Genomic DNA, 22,594 nt, shown 5'->3' with positions numbered 1-22,594 from the left:
ACTTATTTTTATTCATTTTCTGTGCATACAGTGATTTTACTTGTCTATTTTATAACACGGATTGTGTTTCTTGGAAAAATTATATTAGTGAATATATAATACTTTGTTTTTCCATTTAACAATTTATTTAATGGTTCTACTATAATTGGACACTGGTTGGTTTCTAGATTTCCTTTTGTGTTAATAAAATGTATTATTTTTTATTTTAATATTTTTATTAAATAATGGTCATTAGAGAAAACTTGAAAAATATGGTAGCATAAAGAAGAAAACAAAGTACCCATCATTTCATGATCAATGTTAACATTTTGGTGTGTTTTCTCCCACACATCTTTCTGCTGTGCACACACACATGGTTGAACTTAACTGGGATTATCTATCTGCTGTTTCAACCCTTGGTCCCAGCTAGTAGCAGAGGCATCACCTGGGAGCTTGTTAGAAATGTAGGATTTCAGCCCCCACCGCAAACCTACTGAATCAGAATCTGCATCTTAATAAAGTGCAGGGAACTCATGTGTGTAGTAAAGGTAGCACTGCCTCTTGTACTCTGCACTACATCGTAAGCTTTTCACAACCATCTGTCTTAAAACCACCAAGTGCATGTGTCAAAGGATGTGCTGGTGTGAGAGCAGCAGCAGGTCCCAGACGACCTGGATGCTTCAGAAAGATGCGCCCACACTCATAGCAGGCTGGATACCAGGGTCTTCTCTCTGGGGTGGGATGGATGACACATATCTTTCTATGCCAGGCTCAGTTACTGGGCTTTTAGGACTTGTTCGTGCCTTGGTTTGTGGAATATTCTGAGCTTGGCTAATACTTATAGAATAGAGTACTATTCATGCTTTGACTCTCTTTGCATATTTAAGGGTAAAGAGCATTAAAATGAAAAAAATACACCAATAACAGTGAATCTGATACATTTTTGTGATTTTTTTTTTCTGTTTTCAGTCTTATAATAATCTTTAGTTACGTGCTCACTGGATGCACTTGATTTTCATTAAAATATTCCTGGGGTAAACGACACGTACGACAAGTAAAGAATGTAAGAAATACACCTAGTTTTAATTTGGTTATATTAGAGTCCAACAGTAGCCATCCTCCTGACATTTGCTCTTGGCAGAGGTGCTTGGCTAAAAGATCACTGAATTCTAGGCTTCCCAATTTATCCCAAACATGGAGAGTAATAATTCTGATCTACAGAGAGGCTTCTGCTTGACCATTTCAAAATAGGCACACTCTGTAGCCTGTGGGGGAAACTGACACTTACTGTGACTCCACAACTGTCCAGGCACCATCCCAGGTGTTTTACATTCATTGCATGTTATTCATCAAACAGCCCTATTAGATATATCCCCACTCTCCACACAAGTCAACTCACACTTAGTGACTCACGCAGTCAGTAAACCAGGATTGGAACAGCCTAACTCTAAATTCTGTGTGTTTTCACACCAACTGGCATCCAAAAAAACAACACACCTCTAGATCAGAGCTCCACAGTGACGCTGAGACCCAGCACCTCCAAGACGCGCCGCATCCTACTGACAACTCCTAAGCGAGCAATGTTTGCTGAAGAATTCAAGTATATTCTTACAGCCAATGCACTTTACACTCTTGGAATGCTATTTTTAAGTTAAGATGCATAGATTATAAATAAAATTTTTATTCATAGACATGATCTATCTACCCAAGCAAACATGTCATAAAATCCCTCTTAATTGATAGAAATTATATAACCAAAAGCCATCAGGAAGAGATTAGTTGGATAGAATTTCTCCCCATTATTTCTGTCAACAGTCCTGTAGAGTCTGTTGTTTAGAAAGATATGAACAGAATGGGAAAGTGGTAAAGAAGATGAACCCGTCTCCAGGTTGTATCCAGTGCACTGCAGAGTTACAACTGAGAACACTTAGAAACTGGGCAGTCCTAGCTTTGTTCACAAGTGAGAGATTGATAGGATTCCAAAGCTGGAAGGACCAGAGGGCTCACCTAACCCCGAGTTCTCATTTTACAAGTGAGGAAATACAATGGAGAGGGAGTAGCCCTGGAGCTGGAGCTGGAGCCCTGGGTTTTAGTTCCGACTCTGCCACTAACAAGCACTGGAGCTGGAGCGATGCCGGAGTCCCTGTGGGGAGTAACAAAGGGAGATGAATCTAACAGTGCGAATCCTGGCTCCAGGCCACCCTTGTCTTTTCCTGCCCTGCCCTTATTCTGGATCCAACTTGAGCTCTTGACTTGTCTGAAGATCCAAGCATTTCTATGAAAATACAGGATTATCTTCAGGATCCAGTTGAAAGAAAAGCTTAAGAGGCAACTGGAGAAGGGAAGGTTCCTGTCCTAAGACACAGCCTGGTGCGGGGTAGTCCCCTTCACATAAACTATACTTAAAACACGGCAGGTCATAATTTCCCTTTGGCCTGACTGTAGCGTGAGTTCTCCCATGGAACTCGGGGCCTCCAATGGTGTTCCCTTCAAAGGTGGCCCCCGGCGTTACAAACTTCATCTGATACTCTATACGTTTCCTTTCTAATAAAGAATCTAGTGGGTTTTTCTCCCCACAACCTTCGTTTCAATCATCTTTTTCAATCTACTCTCCTAGTATTGCCTGCAGTCCCATCATAAACCTTTCGCGGCCTGGTCCCAGTGCAACTCAGCTGCTGGCAGCCGTGTTGTCATGGCAACAACTGTCCAAATTTGCTCCAGACTTTCTTTAAAAATTAAGATGCCCTGCTGAAATGCCAAAGCTAATGAATTTTTGGTAAATTTGGCCTTTAAGGTCATGGCAGAATATCCAATAATGATACATAATAAAACATTAAAACGTTTTAATTAGAGACTAATTTGCAAAGTGCACGGGAGAAATAGATGCAAGCAAAGGTAAACATTGTGCCCTGTGTACTTTCAGAGACTGGGATGTGAACAAGAACCGTGTTCGCTTCAGAAGCAGCCACAAAACACAGCCTCAATGCGGGTTGCAAAGAGCTTGCTAAAGAGGTCGTTTAAGGAAAATGCCTTGACTGCACGATCAACATTTCACCCCGCCTGGCGACGGTACCTCTGAGCATTTGCCACCACTGCTCACACGGCCTTCTTGTGACAAGCCTCAGGCTCAGGCTGGCAGAAGGCGCAGGCCGGGCTGCCAGACACACCCGGAGACCAGACCAAAAAACAGAGATCTGCAAATCACCTAAATGTCACCAGGCTCTGTCGCCAAAACTCCCAACCCTGACCCTGCCAAAAACCACGGGCACCTCTTTGGGCAGCCTGGGACCCAGCCGGATGGCAGTCAAGGCCTGAATCTTGAGGAAGGGTAGGCAGCTGACAGGCACACGTGCAAGACCCAACTGCCAACCCTCTGATTTCACAGCCTTTGACTAGTCCCTGGCCTGGGTAAGTAAAACCTACACCATGTTGATCTGTTACCCCATTTGCCTAGCAAAGAGAAGCTGGAAAATAAGACATGCATAAAGGGTGCTCTCATTACCATAAGGAAGTTGGAAATCCTTAACTGTTTAGTGTAGTAAGTTGTAGATTTTTGAGAGCAGGAAGAGAACATCTTGTATATCAAACACAACTCATAAAGGAGAGATGAGAAGACCGGCAGAGAAGGGGAGGATGATTTCCCCGAGGCCACCTCACTGGTTAGCCATGGAGTTGAGAGTCTCCAGACTCTCGATTCAGGGGTCTTTCCAATACATCCCCTTAGATCCTTACTTTGCAGCCAAAGTAGAGGATTAGGATACCTGTTGCCTCTGAGAAGCTCAAGGCTGGGGCTGTACGAGCATTTCTGTTTCTTTTTTACCTTTCAGCTCCACACCAGGAATATGCACCAAGTCTAAGCATTGGCTGCAGAAAGTCCCGGTGTCAGCGTGGAGGGATTTCAGCCCAGTTGAGACTGTGCTGGCTTTAGACTGGTCTGTAAATGTACTTTTATAAAATCTGCTTTTTTGAGAAACATTCGCATCTGGAGCAGTGAAGAGGTGAATACCCATGGATTGTCAGGATTTGCATTTCATGTCATTGCTTACTGGGTGTGTGATCTTGCTTTATACCACTTAAACTCTCTGTGTCTCAGTTTCCTTAATGTGCAAAATGGGGGTAATGATACCTAAATAACACCTCTTTCTCGGGATTGTTGTGCTATCATGCATGTCAAATATTAGCATTCAATATGGCCCTGTTGACTACGCCCTACCTCTCTTGGTGTTTCAGTCATATTACCTTTCACTGCAGACCACACACAGTAATTCTCAAAGGCAGCACTTGGGTTGCTTGAGACTCAACAGTGGCAACATTGAGACTCAATCTGACAGAGAAAAGGAAGGGATCTCTGATTGCAAATCAAGCACTTTTTCCTGATCACACTTAGGATTCCGGCTCATGTCCACTAATGAGGAGAGGCCCATGGAAAGGACCTTCTACCCTGGAGGCACTGAGAGGATGAACAGAACAAGAAAAGGCAAAAACAGGTGCAGAACTACAAGACACACTGGTCTGGATGTTCAGTTCCATATGATCCACGGACCAAAGAAACCTTGGCACTAGGATCCACAGAGTGAGAGACCCGAGCCAGCAGGACACGTCTCCAAAGCCCTGCCAGGGAGAAATCCTGATTTACGGGGCAGGTCTGGGACTGATGAGGGGGAGCATTCCTGTCTAAGGAGAGTTGTCTTTTTAGCAGCTCAGTGGGTCTGGTCTTACCCGATTGGGCTGATGGCCAGACATGGCAGGAATGGTATCAACGTGGGCTTGTGAACTGAGCTCAGTGTGCACTAAAAAGAGAGAATAAGGGATTTTTATCCTGAAGTTAATTACAACCAAAGCCAGGCTAAAAACAGTTAGTTCAAGTGCTAGATTTAGTATGTGCCAAAAAGTATGCACCAAGCCAGACACAAAAGTTCACATGTTGTATGATTCTATTTATATGAAATACCCAGAATAGATAAATCCATAGAGACAGAAAGCAGATTGGCAGTTCCCAGAGTCTGGGGGAGGGGACCATGGGCACGGGGTTTTAACCTGCAGAGATGAAAATGTTTTGGAACTAGATAGAGGTGCTGGTTGTATAACATTGGGAAAGCAGGAAAATCACCAAATTTTCCACTTTAAATCAATTAATTTTATGTTATGTGAATTGCACCTCAAAAAAAAATGAGTACATGCCAAAAGTAACACAAAAAATCACGACACCCCTCATGGACAGATGGCTTCTCGAAAGTGGAAAAACAATCTGAACCTCATGATCACGTTCATGTGTAATTATAACACTGAAGAAATAATAACACTGCATAATCCTCATATGCATCTGTGCAAGAAGGGGCTTTGGAATATGAGATGCCAGGAAGCAGGATAGATGGCTTGTGGGTGCCGTTTAGCAGCTGCCTGTGCTTAATGAATACTTAATATCAGCCACAGATGCACACAACCACAGCCCCATTTTCCAGAGACGGAAACCGACAACCCCACGTCAACCTGCTCCGTGAGACGTGAGGCATGGGAAGTTGTCCACCATCTGGTCACCTTCATTTTAGCCCTGGCTAACTCCACCACTTCCCTGTGACTTGGCACAATGGTAGAGAGAAAGAAAAGTCTCGGCCCAGCCACTCGGGTCAACTTTGAATACATCTCTGGAGCTCATCTGCCTCTGCGCTCCTTCTACCGGCCCCTGAAGGAGGCCGCACGCCTCTGAACGCCCACATCTTCCGGGCAGTGAAGGTTGGAACATTTCCTATCACTGGACCCAATAGGAGGGTCCCTAGACGAAAGAAAGGCTTCTTAGAAAGGGCAAAGAATTTTGATGGGAGGCAGCTTCTTCAGGAACCAAGAGGAAATTTGCGCTGATGGGAACCTAAGCAAGATCAAGTCCCTTAATATGGGCAACATGAAAAGGGGTGGGAGGCTATTACCTTCCACATCTGTGGCCTTCCCCTTCCCGGAGTACAGCTTTCACCTACTCCTGCTTATCTTGGGGGGAAAACACTCATCATGAAGTTGACGACAATAACGATATTATCCCCCTCTCACCGTGTGAGGAACCTCTCCGTGCCAGATGCTAGGCTAGGGACACGGCTTATTTCCAGGCCCTCGCAGGAAACTTGGAAGGTGATGATCGCTCTCTCTTTTACATTTATGGCAACTGGGGAGCAGATGTCACAGGGCCACTGTGCAGCATAATGAGAAAGCTGGCCCTGCTTTTGATCACAATAAGCAGCTTCCTTTTCCTAAATATAAAAAATTCAATTATCTGAATGGAAACAGAGAGAAAGAAAATGACCGTGTAATAGCTGTGTTTTAACAGCATTGGCTGTAGTCTCTTTCAGGATCAGTGGATTATGGTGTCAACCCATCAACAAATCAATGACTCAGAATTTACCGGGCGTGTGTTACTCACCCGGTTCTGTGCTGAGTGCCAGGGGACACAAAAGAAACAGCCATTTATTTGGCCTGCGGGGCACTGAGAATGTAATTAGCTGCTAATAGGAATGCAGTCAAACTCAGAGAAAATAACCATTCCTGTAATTTTTTTTTTCTGAGAAAGGTAAAAAAGGTACATCTATCTATCTATCTATCATCCCTCTATATCTATCATCTATCTCCACATATATTCATATGCATATATAACTATATATTTATTGTAATTTAAAGCATGCTTCAGAGTGAGCACTTTGCTTTTGGACATAATTCTATGAAAATGAAGGGCAGACAAGAAATTTCTGGCTTCCTCTGGTCCTCAGTGTCTTCCTTTGACAGATCCGACCTCACATCTAGAGGCACAGTGGAAGCCCGAGCTCCCCACAAGGAGAAAACTCAATACTGTTTCCCACGCACACGCCCATCACAGAAGGATGCCCTGACCACTGTATAATGTCAGCCTCCCCCAGCACCAGTCTGTGTGAACCAGGATGGCAGGAGCCATATATCTACTGCCTGCATCACCGTATCCCCCAGAACCAGAAGAGAGCCTGACATCTAGCAAGGACTCAGATATATCTACCAGCTGAATGAAGGAGAAAGTAGCACATGCATTCTACACACACACAGAGAAATATTCCTGGAAAGATGAAATTCATAGACTACAGTCTGTGTCTCTATCTATGTATCTATATCTATCTATCTATCATGTATCTATCTATCATGTATCTGTTTACCTATTATCTATCATCTATCTATCTATCATCTATCATCTATCTATCATGTATCTATCATGTATCTGTTTACCTATTACTTATATCTATCTATCTATCTATCTATCTATCATCTATCTATCTATCTATTATCTATCTATCTATCTATCTATCTATCTATCTATCTATCTATCTATCTATCATCTATCTATCTATCTCTCTTTGTTGGTTTAAGTTGGTTCTGACAAGTCAACTTAAGTTTGGCGAAATGTTTAAAAAGCAAAACACAACAAAACCAAAACTAGTCCTTCAAATAATGGGTCAGTTTTTCATTTTCCAGGATTCTAAAATTATTCTAAAAATTCTAAAATTCTAAAAATATCTACCTTGATCTTTTCCCCATTTGTTTTGCAAACAATGCTAACCCTAATTTTAATTACACTGCATTATTTCTTTAAAAATAATAGGGAAAAAGAGGTATTGGTCCACTTCACATCATTTGAACAAAATATAGGAGCAGACAGAAATTTAGAGAAAGGAATTCTCTTTAAGAAAATAAAGTAACTGTAGGTAAAAATCATTTTTATCTGTTTTTCAACCTAATTCTCTGATACATCTCTAAACAAATATTGATTTTTTTCCTGAAGAAAATTTTCAGTACTTATATAACATGGAAACATCTAGAGAAGAGAGAGCAAGTGTTGGTTTTTAAAATGCATCCTGCAGATAGACTGGTAAAATTTGGTGCTGTAGGGAAAAACTAAAGACAATATGAGCTAGGTGGGGAATAAAACAACAAACAAAAATGTAATAATTAAGCTTTTCTTGAGAGCCCCAGGTTTCTTTGTGAACTGCTGCTCAAATTTCCTGTTTTCAAAATTACATTTGCCTCTTTTTTTTTTTTTAAACAAAACCACCACGAATTTCACCTCATATGAAATGCATTCTGTCAAGACTGGAAATAATAACCGTGTGGTGACATTTCAGCAGCAAAAATGATGACCTCAAAAGGTCATGTCAACCCCATCCTGACTGATGACAGCCACAGCCAGCCTGCTAATTAATGCTCGGGACACGGAGTGGCTTTTCATGTCTTTACAACTAAATATCACCTATCTAGCAACGGAAGAGACCTTTCTTTAGAAAAAAATAATACTAATATTACCTTAATTATGACCAGAAGAAAGAAGCTATAAACCTACATTAGAGAATAAAAATATGTTCTATCTGAGGTTCTTAAGTAGAAGGGCGAACTTGGGCAAGGTTTGACTTCATGCAAGTGTGCCAATTTTACAAACATGAAAGGCAGTCATTTTTGATGAGCACTGGGCAAGGTGAACTGCTGTAAGCGGCCCTCTCTATTATTTTTCAGTCCATCTGAGGGTGGAGAAATCAACTGCTTGAATTTTTTCTTCTTAGAGAGGATGACTCACATGGTGAGCTGAGGACCGGCTGTTCTTACATCACCTCTGCATCTCAGCAGTTGCCTGAATCCTTCACAAGAGTCTCCGAACTGCCTTGAATTTGACAAAGAATCTAAATTCTCTATTCTCCAAAATTCACATAAGCTTTAGGAGACTAGTATTTTCAAAATGAAGAATTCTTCCAGGGACTTCCCTGGTGGTCCAGTGGTTAAGAATCCGCCTTCCAACGCAGGCGACGCGGGTTCCAGCCCTGGTCGGGGAACTAAGATCCCACATGCCGTGGGGCAACTAAGCCCATGTGCCGCAACTACAGAGCCCAAGCGCTCTGGAGCCCAGAAGCCACAACTAGAGAGAAGACCACAAGTCACAACAAAGATCTCACATGCCACAACTAAGACACAATGCAGCCAAATAAATAATTTTTTTAAAATTATTCTTCCAAACACCTCCTTACCCAACATGAGAGAAGCCGGATTTAGTAATGGTTGATGCTTGTACCATACAGTTTGCTAAATATTTTTAACACCCCCCCCCCTTGATTGCAAAGATTATAAGTCCTTTATAAATCTTGATATATGTCATAGGTACAACACAGTAGGTACACTTGATAATGGGTAGTTACTCAGATTGTTCATTGGAAAACCAATGAACTTAGATTTTGAGAAAACAAAAACCTGCTTATATAAGTTTGTTAAAGTAAGAATGGGTGTGAGAGGTATGTGGTCATGGTCACAGAGAATCACTATTTGAGCCTGTATTTAACATGTGAGCTTGTCTATTTCACATCTCCATCCACCCTATTGTGAAACCCAGAATGCCCTTGCTCAAAACCATGGGTGTTACAGCATTAAGCCCTACACTGAATAGTCTGGGGCACTGAATCAATTGGGTTTAAAAGCACTGGTACACACTACTATATATAAAATAGATAACTAATAAAGACCTACTGTATAGCACAGGTAACTCTACTCAATACTCTGTAATGACCTAGATGGGAAAAGAATCTAAAAAACTGTGGATATATGCATATGTATAACTGATGCACTTTGCTGTATAGCAGAAAGTAACACAACATTGTAAACCAACTATACTCCAAAAAAAATTAATTTTTACAAAAAAGCACTGGTAAAGAAGCCATCTGTGCTTCTATTCAAAATAGAAATTTGATGAGAACTTTTCAGAACTGAAGCCATTTCTTAAACCAATATCTGAACCTAATCAGTATCTTTCTAACTCCCTGGCATGGTCAATTTTCTTTCTAAAATCAATTTTTCTTCTTAATTATAACATTATTCAAGGTTCAATTGTCTCTCTCCCTCCCTTTGTTATTTAAATCATCCTAAGTTGGATGGAGAGATCTGACACCAAATGAAAATGCTTCATCTGCGCTGAGTTGCTGAGGTCACCTGTGAATCTGGGAATGAGCGTTAAGAAGAAAACCCCGGACACTGGAGCAAAGAGCCTCAGCACTTCTCCGTCCACAGTCTGTGCAAGCAGCCCTTCTAGGAGGGACTCCATCTAGCAGAACACATTTCTTGTTTTGCTTACAAAACTTGGTCCAACGCTGTATCTTTACATGGAAAATACGATTATTTTTCTTGAGTTATTCTTAATTTGTGTTCTGCATCACTATCTTTGCCTATTATTTATTTTTTCTACTCTATTAATACATGATAAATATGACACATGACCTACCCTTTTCCCAGCAAAATAACCTAGGGCACCAACAGCAAAAAATATAACTTTTATTTCTCTAGTTAGCTCATCTAGGCAATATTATTTTGGGAATAGGGAGATTGATCTCCTTCTTTGTACAGATTCTGTGACGGCTGTAGTAAAGGGTACCCTAATTGAAATCCTTGAGAGACATTTTAACTGCATTTCATAAATAAACTATTTTTCACTCGCCATGGGGTATTTTGGATTAAATTTTCCTTGGTATCATTCTATACTTCCATGTGTGTTACACTATCCAATTCCATATGGTGCATAGAGAGCCCATCCCAGTTTGCAATGTGATGTGGTACATGGCTGCATGGAGTAAGGTTAAGAGTTTCCAGACAGACAAATGAGTCTCCACTTTTGCACAAAATACATCCTTCAAGCTCCCTTGTAATATAACAGCCAGCACCAGACTTGATTTTGAGCAAGTGGTTGTACACTTAGGAATCCTTATAGATTCAAGAAGTTTTAGTATGGGATTTCAATCCCTCATGGGGCCTTAACCAACCTACAAAACTAATATTGCAAGAAATCAACATGTAGACACAACCAACAAAGTCATCACCGTTCTGTTTATCATCTGTAGGTTGGTCCCTAATGGAAGGCCCACCTCCAGCCATCACAGGTGGGGTGCAGCATTAACAAGTCTGGTTATTTGTGAGTTCTTACAACCTATTTATCATGAATGGAGAGTATCAGAAAGAATCAAGACACCCTTTCTGGAGAACCAAGCCTATGGCTACATGATAGCGTAAGACCAGGTCTCTGGATATCCTCCTTTTTAAAAAATAAGAGAATGACCTTCCCCTGTTAAAGGAATAAAGGCCATTGTATTTGGGAAGCCATGACAGTTACGGAGGTGATTTGGCCCAAGTGAAGCATGAGTGAGAAGGGAGAAATGGGATGATGAGATGAGCACGGCTATGGCAAGAGAAGCGGGTAGAGGGTGGGACGGAGGTGGTGCTCACCGCTGCCCCCTCCACTGGCTCCTCAGCCCGGGTGTCAAGTCCAAGGTCCAGCCCAGCAGCAGGTGGCACAGCGGTGGGGGGCTCCTCTGCTTTCAGCTCTGTGGGCGGAGGCTGTTCAGATTCAGCCTTTGATGATTTGTTTCGAGAGTTAAAGGAAAAAAATTCAACGTGTGAATACTGGACACAACGATTTTCTTAGTCATCCTACAAGCAATTAGCTTCATTAAATCTGTGCTGGAAAAAAAAGCCTACATTAGACATGATGGGTCTTTACAGAACTGCAAAGTCTAAGAATAAACTCTTATTAAGCTTCACATGATCATCAACGAGCACTGTTATATCCCTTGAAGTTGAGCAAAGACTTACCATTTTGCCTACTCATTTTACTTACTTCCAACATTCTGAGTATTCACTTCCTTAGGACATCTATAAGAGATACTGAAATGGTACTTTGCAGTACTGAGCAGACAGAGGAGAGATCCTAGGAGCTCCCACCTTTGGAATTTGGAAGGAGTAGGGAAGAGCTCACAGAAACACAATTCTGGGGCCTCCCCTCTCTGTTGACATGCATTGCAACCAAAAAATTGAAAAGCCATCCCAATATTCAGATCAAAATGCATTCATGTGCACTGACAGGTCACTATGAAGTTACTGTGCCACTGTTCTGATTACTGAGACCCAACCACCTGGCCACGAGCCACCACAATCATAGATACCCTGCTGCCGCGTGCATTTCTGCTCAGTCCCTTATTCCACTTTTCCAACAAAATCCTTAGCCATCAGTTTTTTTTTCCCTATAATAAGCTAATTCTTTAGGGAACCACAAGGCAGTATTCTCTGTGGTACCAATTAGACTCTTCCACCTGTCTGGACAAGAGTGAGGGCTTTTCTTCCCTCTGTGACCGCCACACACAGACACCCTCCTGATTCCAATTATATGCTGAATCAAGACTCTGGAATCTCTTAGCTCCAGACTTTCCTGGTTTTAAAATTAGCAAGATTAAATAACAACTGGCTACGGAAAGCAGCACAGCCAATGCATGTTACCATGGCTACTGAAACCGTTCCTTCCCTTTCGATTTATAGATAAATGTCAGCAAGCGCACTTATTGAGCATGACTATTTCACTAAATGGATGGCCACTGCAGGGCACGTTAAGATCCTTTTCCATCAGGGCATTTAACCATAAGAAAGTTTAAAAGTGTCTTCCTAGAGGAGTAAGAAGTCTCCAATAAATAGTTCCTTTGGAGGAACCAGTAACTTCTGTCGGGACATTCACCAAAAGCAATCAGAAGCCACTTCTGGTTCTCCCATATGTCCCCTGAACCTGGTGCACACGACACATTCCACAGGGAAATGATGGAGAAGTTATGCTGAGGTTACAGAAACTAAATAATGAGTAGCCTGCTGTTGGATAAATACACAAAATATTTTTCTTGTGCCCTCCACCAAATCCTCTGTTGTGACACATGCCAAGGTCACACCACCCTTCTCTTCAAAGGGTATAATAAAATGAAAGGACTCTCAGGGAGATAAATGTACAGAGGTTTGATATTTTTATGGGCTTTTATAACCTTTAAAGGGTGATCTGACACAATTTTTAAGAAAGAATGAGATAAAATTCACTCTAGTCTACTGTCAGGAGTTCTTTATGGAAAAAGATTTCACTTGTATTGTTCGAAAGGAATTACCTTCATAAGTGACCGAGTTTTCATAGCAGCAAAGAGCTACTGTAAGCTCTCAGAGTACGATCTAATCATTTTGGAAGTCAAAGTGATTTGCTCTGAGAGTATGGTATCAAATGACCTACACAACAAGGATAGGAAGGGTAATTTGAAAAAGACCAAGAAACCCACAGGCAGACGGCTGTCCCCCTGTGAGCTGAGCCTACAATGCAGGATGAGGGGCCAAGAGACATTTCAAAACATGCATCAAATACATATATCTGTGCACATTAAGAAAAAAAACCCCAAAAACCAAACACAAAGATAACTTAAAATGAAAAAATATTTGCATCAGAGTCTGGGTTTCTTGGAAGTCTGAAGAAATTTTGAAGTTTTATATATGGCAAGAATAAGGAGGGTGATTTCATGAGTAAGTCCAATGGCATTTCCTTGCTGAAGTCACACAGTGACTCAATGGAAGCAAAGTATGGAGAGGAGGAGGGACTGATCACGTCCTAGGAATCCCAACATTTTTAGCATTACAAACTTAACCACTTAAATTCTAGGCGGAATCTATTACTATTTATTATTTACGATTATTCTCTGAGTAAGGATGAAACACGATAGCATGATTGGACATAAAATCAGCTACTGCAATTTGGAAACAGAAGTCACTTTTCTAATCCTTCTGAGATAATGTAAAATTGAAAATATTTTGTCAAGGTAGGACAAAAAACAAAGGTAAATTGTGAACAACATCTCCTGGAAAGATCTTAAAGTAGTCCTGTAGGCATTGTGCCCTGTTTCAACCACTTTTTTTTTTCTGTAAGAAGCTTCCCTGGACAAACACTGCCAATGGGTTGATACCATGCCATCCCATCTGGGAGCACTGGTAATGACTTCCCATTGTTTGCTGGCGTAGCAATCATTATACAGTCAGAGGAGAGGTGTACTCTATATTTATTACTGACAGTAGGATGCCACAACAGTGTAACTCTGAGACTCAGAATTGGAATTCTTGCTTTAGAACAAAACAAGTAGCTTTGGGGCACATTTTCCAGAATCCTCTGTGATAAGCTGGAAAGCAGGTCAATGCAGAGGAAGGAGAGATGGGCTGGAAGAGTGGATCTAATGTGATTAAGGATCTAATCACATTTCAATACAGCGACTGACTTTTGGTCCTGCTTCTCCAAACTTGGGAGAGCTAATTTACTGAGAATTTCAAAGGGCCATGGAGGCAACCCTGAACCCAGAGCAGGGTTTGCAGATTCAAAAGGGTTTAAACTTGTACTCAACAGATGTCCTGTGGCACCATAAGATGCACACTGGGGAGATGTGCAGTTGACTACCAACTGCAGTCTTTGCCTTGCTCAGACCAGTCAGTGAACTCATGCTGGGATATTGCCCTGCTCCTGGGAAGAGCCTATATAATCACAACTCAGTGGGAGAGGGTCACTGTGATTTCCCACTTCCTCACAGGGCAGAGCCCACACTAGCAGCATCTGCAATGCTGGGCATGACACAGCTAAGTTCCCAATGGAAAGAAGATGCAGGAAGTCTGCTCCAGAGAACACATATAAAGGAAAGGGAAGGGCAGGTATGGAAGCTCCTAGAACCAGCTGGGGTGGGGTGGGGAGGGGAGTAGAAAGATGTTCAGAGAAACTTAAAAACTACTGGATTCTATGCCAGGAGTGTGCAACAGTAAATAAGTGTGAATTTAATGATGACCCATTACTTCTTTTTTATACCGGTATTTCTCCATTTTTCTTAACCCATTCACAATTGATAATTAAAAATCTCATCCTCCAGCATCAGTATAACTCTTACTCCATCACTCAGACTGAAAACCACCAGTGACCGTGAAACGTAAGTCTCTCTGGCTCCATCTTTAACACCTATATAATTTGAATTTTAAACATTTAAATATTTATTTGCAGGCCTCACAGACTCCACCTTTTACCTGGTTACCCAAAAGGCAAAAATACAACAATCTATGGACAAGCTGTTAGAGAAACACTTGTCTTTGAAAAATATCAAGTTAACCTTGAAGAAAAGTTTCCCAGAGCAGAACTCATTACTTAGAGGTGAAATCACTTGAAAGGAAAAATTCATTCTACTTAAACTCAATTCTAAGTTTCCAAAGTGAAAGCCAGAAACTGGGATAATTCTATGCCATTACTATGGGAAAACCAGTGCACTGCAAATAACCTTCATGAACTAATGCTCAAAGAGCCCAACTCCTCTGCAGTGTATCACTGAGAAGTTCTCAGTGACATTCTCAAGGCCTCTTCGTTCAACTTTACAATAAGCTGCTGCTAAAAACTTTCCCCATGATAACTGAGCTTCTAAGAATCTCCTCTAACACCCAGAGTAATCTTTCTGCTTTCTACTCATTCCCCAGCTAAGCTTTTCTCTCATCTCATTTGGCAGCAAAGTAGGAATTACATCTCTACTGTGCATTACTTCTTTCTACAACTCACAAAGCGAAGGGAGGAAATGAGAAACAAGGTAGCTTCAGGTTCAAGGAAAAGCAAGGATCTACTCTGAAGCATGAATTCTTGAGGCAATTTCATTGTCAGCCCTGTAGCATAAGTTACAGTCACGCAGAAACATCCAATGTCCCTGATGGATACACTGTGTTCCACTGAAACCCGTAATTAAGAGACTTTGATTTTTGCTGGGATCACTGTGCCTTCATAAATAGGAGCAACCACATTCAAAGTCACACTGAGTTTTTTGAGAAGTTTTCCTTCCTATTTTCTAGAAAAGAGGGGCTACAGAAACAACACTGGATATTCAAGTTCTAAAAAACCTACAACCATCAACCCTGGAACATTCAGTGGTAACTAACAACTTCCCCACAACACAAATCAAAACCAGCTTACCAAGTTACAGATCATACTCTGGTCTGTCTGCATTGTGAATAATGAAGGGTCCTGGGGCTGAAAATTGGGGATACAGTAAAAGATTCAAGATTGTTAGGGTTTCCGTTAATTTGCAAAAAAAGCAACTACAAAGGTATCATTTGCATTAGCTCCCATGAATTGTGTCAATAAACACATTATAAAGTTTTTTAATATCTCTTTTTATTTTAAATCAGAAAAGCAAAAAATGAAGAGATAATTTTTGACAGTAGTTATTCTAAACATAAATCTGAGGGAGCAGAATTTGATGATATGATGAGAGACATTAAATACAGGGCAGTGTCTTCAGAGGCATCTTTGGTCCCCAGCTTCTCTTCTAGACATCAGCACTGAGTTAGAATTTAGTACATCTAAGCTACAAATTTAAACGTTTTAAATGTTGGACCCTTAATCTTACTGTATCACTGAAGTGTGACTTCGATGAGTTAATTATGAGCTATAAGTTAGAGAGTACACAATATATTCATTCAGGATATGAATCCTAGACATGAAGGGTTCCCCAACAGAAAAGATGAGTCAGAGACATTCGGTTAAAGATGGTGAATTGAACACAGGCAATTCCCTCTGTTACTTCCAGAATCCAAACTAAACATTAACAAGAAAATTAATTTAAAGGCATAAACCCACAAGAATAAAAAGAATGAGAAGAGAGACAACAGTAACACAATTTTGAAATTGAAAAGCAAATGAATGAACAATAAGCAACCTGGTAGATCTAAAACCATCTACACCCTAAGTTGATGTAAGAAATGCCAAAACGCAACCCTATTTATTACTCATAAATCCCAATGGATCAAAAATTAGAAACATGGGTACCACTGGAAATGGAAGTTAGGGTGCTGCTGAAAACAGGGGAACTGGCTGAAAGTCTATTAAAAAGTTCTTAGACCTGGAGATACTCTCATCTATGTACCCTGGCATTAAGACTTGAGATTATTTTCAGAGGCTAAAACAGAGTTTCTGGACTGGGGGACACACAAGCATGTTAGGAAGATAGCAGAATTAAGTGAACATTTACATAATAAATATTGACACATGGGCTCCTTCTCCCCCAACTTCTTCCCCGTTCAACTCCCATAGCACTGGCAGCCAGGCTTGTACCCCTGTACCCCACCCCACATACCCAGACAGGAGACCAGAAGAGTCTTCCCAGGGAAATATGACCAGCTCAAGAAAAAAAGAATGCCTAAAGAATCTGACATGAGGAGCTCCTCAACAGGAAATATGAGTGAGAAAATCCTAGAATAATACCCACAGTCAATGAGCTCTACCTACTTGTACAAGTCTCTCAGCTTTTTAGTGTTCTCCTCTTAAATACAAGGAGACAGCCAAGACCACCAGACATCTAAGTCTCAAAACATTAAAGGAAGATGAAATAGTTTTTTTAAAAGTAGAAGAAACAAAGAGTTTATGGGGGGGGGCCTTTGAAAATTATGATTATTAATACCCTTGGAGATACAATGGAAGATGCTGTATTCATGACATAAGAAGAGGATGCTATTAAAAAACAAATATTCAGTAAACAAAAAGAGCTCTTGGAAATTAAAAAATATATACAGAAGTGAGAAATCAGTTGAAAGAGTTGGAAAGCAGAGAAAGAAAAAAGGAAAAAGCAAAGAAAAAAATAATTAGAAGACCAGCTCAAGAAGCAAGCATTTGAAAAAGAGAAGTGTTACAGAATGAGAAAATAAAAGAAAGCAAAAGAAATTATCAGGAAAAAGAATTCCCCCAAGCTGAAAGACATATTTTTTAGATGAAAAGGGCCTAGTAAAATATATGAAAATAGACTCAGCCCATAGTGCATCACTGTAAAATTTTAGAAACACTAGGGTATAAAGAAGATCACACAGACTTCCAGAGAGAAAGAGAAAAAGAAGGTGGGAGGGGTACATCAGGGGGCAGAGAAAGAGAGAGAGAGGGTTTCTAACAAAAGATTAAGAATCAAAATGACAATTTCTCAGCAGCAATGCTAGGAGGTAGAATTGAGTGAAGCAATGGCTCCAGAATTCTAAAGGAAAATGGTTTACAACTTGCAATATAATATCCAAACTAACAGTCCATTATGTACATGGGAATAAAGTTATTTTCAAACAGAAAAGGCTTCTTGTGCATGCTTTTCTCCACAAGCTACTGGAGGATGTGCTCTACCCAGATGAGGGATTTAACCCCAAATGAGGACGATGTGTGTCCCCAAAAGAGTGGATGGACAGAAGAGAGGTGAGGCAACCCCCACAGCAGATGTGATGGGAGACCTGTGATAATAGCAAGTCGTGGCCACAGAATCCCCAGGTCAGACTGGAGCCACCCAGAAGGACAGACAGTTTCAACCTTCAGGAGGATGAAACTTAAAGAATGCTTAAGGTTTTAAACAAAACAAGAGGAGATTTCTATAACCACAGAATATGGGGTTGAATTAGTAATAAGTACCTAGAAAACTAAGCAAACAAGCCAACAAGCTCACAAACAAGACTCTACCATTATTTCCTCAAAGGAAAACAAAAAGTTGGCATAAAAGGAAATGTAAACTTCGTGACTTGAGCATTAATAATACCACCACCGATTGGCCAGATGGCTATGACATCACTGGAAGGGCAGGCAGCAGAGAGAGATGTGAATTGTTGAAAGCGCTTTAAGTCCTCACATTCCAGAAAGATGAGTCCATAGCTAATGCTCTAGAAACCAAGAAGGAGCATTAGAAGAAAGTCATGAACACATATTGGGGGGTGAAATCAGAGAATCTGCTATAAGGTGTGAAAGTATTTTCCTCTAAGAAGCAGGAAATGGAGGGGGGTGTAAGATGGTTTGAAGTTTTTAAACTAAAAAAAAAAAAAAACCCATAAAATTTTGTTACTCTATTTTTTTTTGCAGATCTAATAAGTATTGTGATTTTTTTCTTTAATTTTTAAGGACTTTTATCGAGATATAACTGACATACAATAAACTGCATATATTTAAAGTGTACAATTTGATATCTTTTTTCGTATTAGTAATATATACATGGCAATCTCAATCTCCCAGTTCATTCCACCCCAATGTTACTCCTTAAACTAAGTGCATTTATAACCAATAAATACGAAGTTAAAAAATAAGAAATGAATTCTCATCACCCGATCTTTCAAAGGAGTTCTCTCCTATGGAAGAGATATACTATCACCTCTCTGTGTTTGTATCTGTATTCAGGTGTAGGGGTGTGAGTGGGTTTTCTCTTTTTATAGGTAACATGGAGGAAAGAAGTCAACCTTTTAAATGGAGAAATCCTGAATGTTAAATTTCAAAACTGTTCATGTCTAATACTCTGAGACAAAGCACTCATCACAGACAAGCAGATATCTGAAGTCTCCCTTGAAGAGGTTTTCAGAACTTATTCCATGAACTTGACAGCCATGTGGCCTGTCTTTCACATGGGTTACATGGTCCATCTGTTGGGATGAATACCATAAATGGGACAGTCTATTGTGTGGCTTCTCTTCTTGGCCAGAGCCAACCTGTGGTTTCTGATCTGCCAATGGTTCCTTTCTGAAGAATCACTGAAGAAATAAGTCTCTGTGTAGTACAGCTCTTAGATGGGAATCTTTAGAAGGAGGCTCCTAAAAACCTCTCATATTTTCTAAAGACCTATCTCATTAGTTCAAAACAATCCTATCTCCTCTTTTCCGACAGCTGAACCTAGCAGCTCTCTCCAGTATTTCTCTAAATACATCATTTTGAGGAACAGCTATTAGGAGATTCTACAGTTTCAATAGGCCTGGCTAGGAACATTTCATGTGTTTTTACTGGGGTGGAACTACCTTAGGAACAGTAAATTAGTCTGTTTTATATACATATTAGTGCTTATAAGGACAACCTCTAATTTCTAGCAGAGGAATCATCAGAATTCCATGGTACAGTTAATAATATTAACAATAGCTGCCTAGAATCCTGGGCACTTAGTATGTGCTAGGCTGCTGGGCTAAGTCTCTGTATTCACACCTCATTCCATTACTGAATTCATAAGACGTGGGGTCGAGTTTTATGTTGATATACTTAAACATTATGCTATTCCAATGACCAGAGGTCCATATTTTTCAAATGTGCATCATTTTCAACAGATGGATTTTTCCAGCAAATTGATTTCTTACCTGAGTGAATCCATTACAGGAACCTCCAGAAGCCTAAACAGAAATGGAAACCAGAATATGTTATTTTTTTCGTTACTTTTATAAGATCGGTAAATGTCTATTAGACAAGTGGGAAAGTGAAGACCACCACAAATTTCAAAATAATACAAAAGGTTGCTGTGCATGAAAATGCTTAGGAAATGGAAAAGGCCATAGTGTATTATTTTAAATAGGCTGACAAAAAAAAATTATTTTTACAATTATTGCTGGTATATGGCTTAGGGCTAACCAAAGCCCACTTTCTCAATAATGAGAACATGATTCCAGACAAGAGTCATGAGGGGTTAAATAGCTGTTGTTGTTTTTTTTAAGCCATTGATAGAATCTAGAAGCATTTCCAGTATTTCTCTAAACACATCATTTTGATGAACAGCTATTAGGAGATTTTATAGTTTCAATGGGCCTGGGTAGAAACATTTCATATGTTTTTACTGGAGTGAAACCACCTTAGGAACAGTAAATCAATCTGTTTTATATATATTTTTAGTGCTTGAACAATAAAAATGGAAGTAGAAAGAATAAATACAGTAAATAGGATGATGAAATAGACACTCATTAGTTTCCAACACCATCATTCTGCTTTTTGCATTGTTGTTTTGGGGGTTGTGTATATGTGAGTGGTTTTTGTTTGTTTGGTTTTGGTTTGGGGTTTTTTTTTTTTTGTCAACCTATTTGTGTTTGGTTTGCAGATTTCAAGAGGTACATGACAATCTGTCAAGGAGATGAAGCAGACCTCAGGGAAGATGGTGATGGATGATGAAGTAGGTGAGAAACATTAGGAAAAACAGAGCCTACGGAAGTCTTTGGCTAGTCTATACTATATACTGGGGTAAGTACCTCTTCTTTATCAGCCTCTATTTCTTGGTACAACAATCCATATCTCTGGTTAGCAATTTCATCTTCAGATAAATCTGAGTTGTTGGTGTCATTTTCTTGGGGACTAGCAGAACTCTCGGTGCTAGCATTCTGAGAGGTTCCCACAACCAACAGTCTAGCTATCTCTTGGCTTTGTTCCCTGTAGCTACCAATGGCTTGTTCCCCACATACATCTGCTAGTAGGTCCACCTCCAGCCCTTTCTTGCTTTCAACTGTGCCTAAATGTTCCCCCCAATTATCTAAGTTTCCCATATCTCTAATAGGCCAGTGGTTAATAGAATCAAGACAACTGGCAAATCCACTTGCTCGGCCATCTGGTATACCAGCGAATTCCAATATATCCATATCATTCAATGCTGAATCCAAGCTTGGCTGCCAGATTTGACCTGGATCTGTTCCCCAAGAGTCTGTTTTTGAAATTCCTGGCAAGTTAACGGTATGGCTACAATTCCCAGTCACTGTACTCTTAGGTCCCTCTATTAATGAATCTTCAGCCTTACACAAACACCCGTCTCTTCTGTTTGCAGTAGTTCCCAGAGCGTAATGAAGCTCTGTCCTAGACTGAGCTGCTGCTTCATGTTTTATTGACAAAACAATAGCCTGGTTCCCATTCCTGTCACCTCCAGGAGCATGTAACATAGTCTCACACTGCATCTCCTCAACATCTGCACTGCCCTGTGCTGAGTGATACATTACATCACAGTTAGGAGGGTCTATTAAATTTTTCTTTATGTCTTTTCCAGCTAAGTCCCATCCCTCTGGGCTGGCATCTTCAGGATTAGATACAGAGTCAGTCTGGAGAGGCAGATTCAAAATATCTGTGTGACTGGCAGGATTAGCTCCAGAGCCCTCTATAATTTCACGGTTATTTATTACTGCTTGAATCCCTTCATCTAGCCCTTGGTCTCTGTCACTAAACTCATCTGCTCTGTCTACACTTTCCATGTCTTTTTCTAATATGTCAGCTTTCTCAAGATACTTTTCATCAGTCTTTACGCTTTCCTTACACCCAGCACTTAGATCTTTCCTAGTTTCCTCTTCACTGCTTTTTAAGGTCTCCTGGTCTTGCTTTCCTACTATCTTAGAAAGATCTACTACTCTGTTTCCTGTACTTTCACATGCTCTCTCTTCAAATTCCTCTGTCCCTTCTAGGGCCTTGACACCAATAGCTCCAGCCTCTACCTTTTCATATGTCTCCACACCTGCCCAGATAGAATCTTCTATCTTCTGTTTTCCTTCCTCTTCTTCTGACTTTTTAACATCTTCTTGATTTTCTTTGACCAGGCCACCAGTTTCCATGGCTGGCATCTGTGAGTCAGGTAAACCGCAGGGATGCTCCATCTCTGAACAAGCAGCCCCAGGCACGGGCTCTGGGGGCAGCTGTTCATCTCCGTGTGGCGGGGCTGGCCCCAGGACACGCTCACCCTGTCCAGCTACAGTGTGCCAGTCAGCAAAAGGAAGCATTCCGGTAGATAATCCCAGGTCCTGCTCTGCTTCAGAGAGACATGCAGAGTCTTCCTGCGACCCACCTTGGGTAATTTCCTGGCTGACACTGTCTGTACTAGCATCAGGGCCCCAAATAATTGCATCTAAATCAATTTGAGATCTTTGAATTTCTTCAGTCAACCCACTGTCTGGAGTTTCCTCCATGATCAGGTTACACAGGGAAAGACTTTTTGAAGAATCAGTCTTTAGAGCGTGCAGAAGAGCAAAGGAAAAAAAAAAAACAAACATAAGA

At 40.6% G+C, this 22,594-nt stretch overlaps 1 protein-coding gene across 1 annotated transcript in view; it reads right to left on the bottom strand.

Annotated features, from left to right (window-relative positions):
* Positions 1–22,594, bottom strand: part of AMPH (amphiphysin) — a 204,369-nt gene that overhangs the window by 15,285 nt on the left and 166,490 nt on the right. Inside the window, exons 15-17 of the mRNA XM_057731632.1 lie at positions 19,942–19,974; positions 15,785–15,841; positions 11,236–11,361 (exon numbers count right to left, since the gene is read on the bottom strand). Of these exons, the coding sequence (XP_057587615.1) occupies positions 11,236–11,361; positions 15,785–15,841; positions 19,942–19,974 (216 nt within the window). The remainder of the gene's footprint in view (positions 1–11,235; positions 11,362–15,784; positions 15,842–19,941; positions 19,975–22,594) is intronic.

The sequence above is a fragment of the Hippopotamus amphibius genome, chromosome 4, assembly GCF_030028045.1.
Source record: "Hippopotamus amphibius kiboko isolate mHipAmp2 chromosome 4, mHipAmp2.hap2, whole genome shotgun sequence".
Classification (NCBI taxonomy): domain Eukaryota; kingdom Metazoa; phylum Chordata; class Mammalia; order Artiodactyla; family Hippopotamidae; genus Hippopotamus; species Hippopotamus amphibius.
The sequence above is the reverse complement of the archived record's forward strand: the minus strand, read 5'-3'. Positions and strand labels throughout refer to the sequence as shown.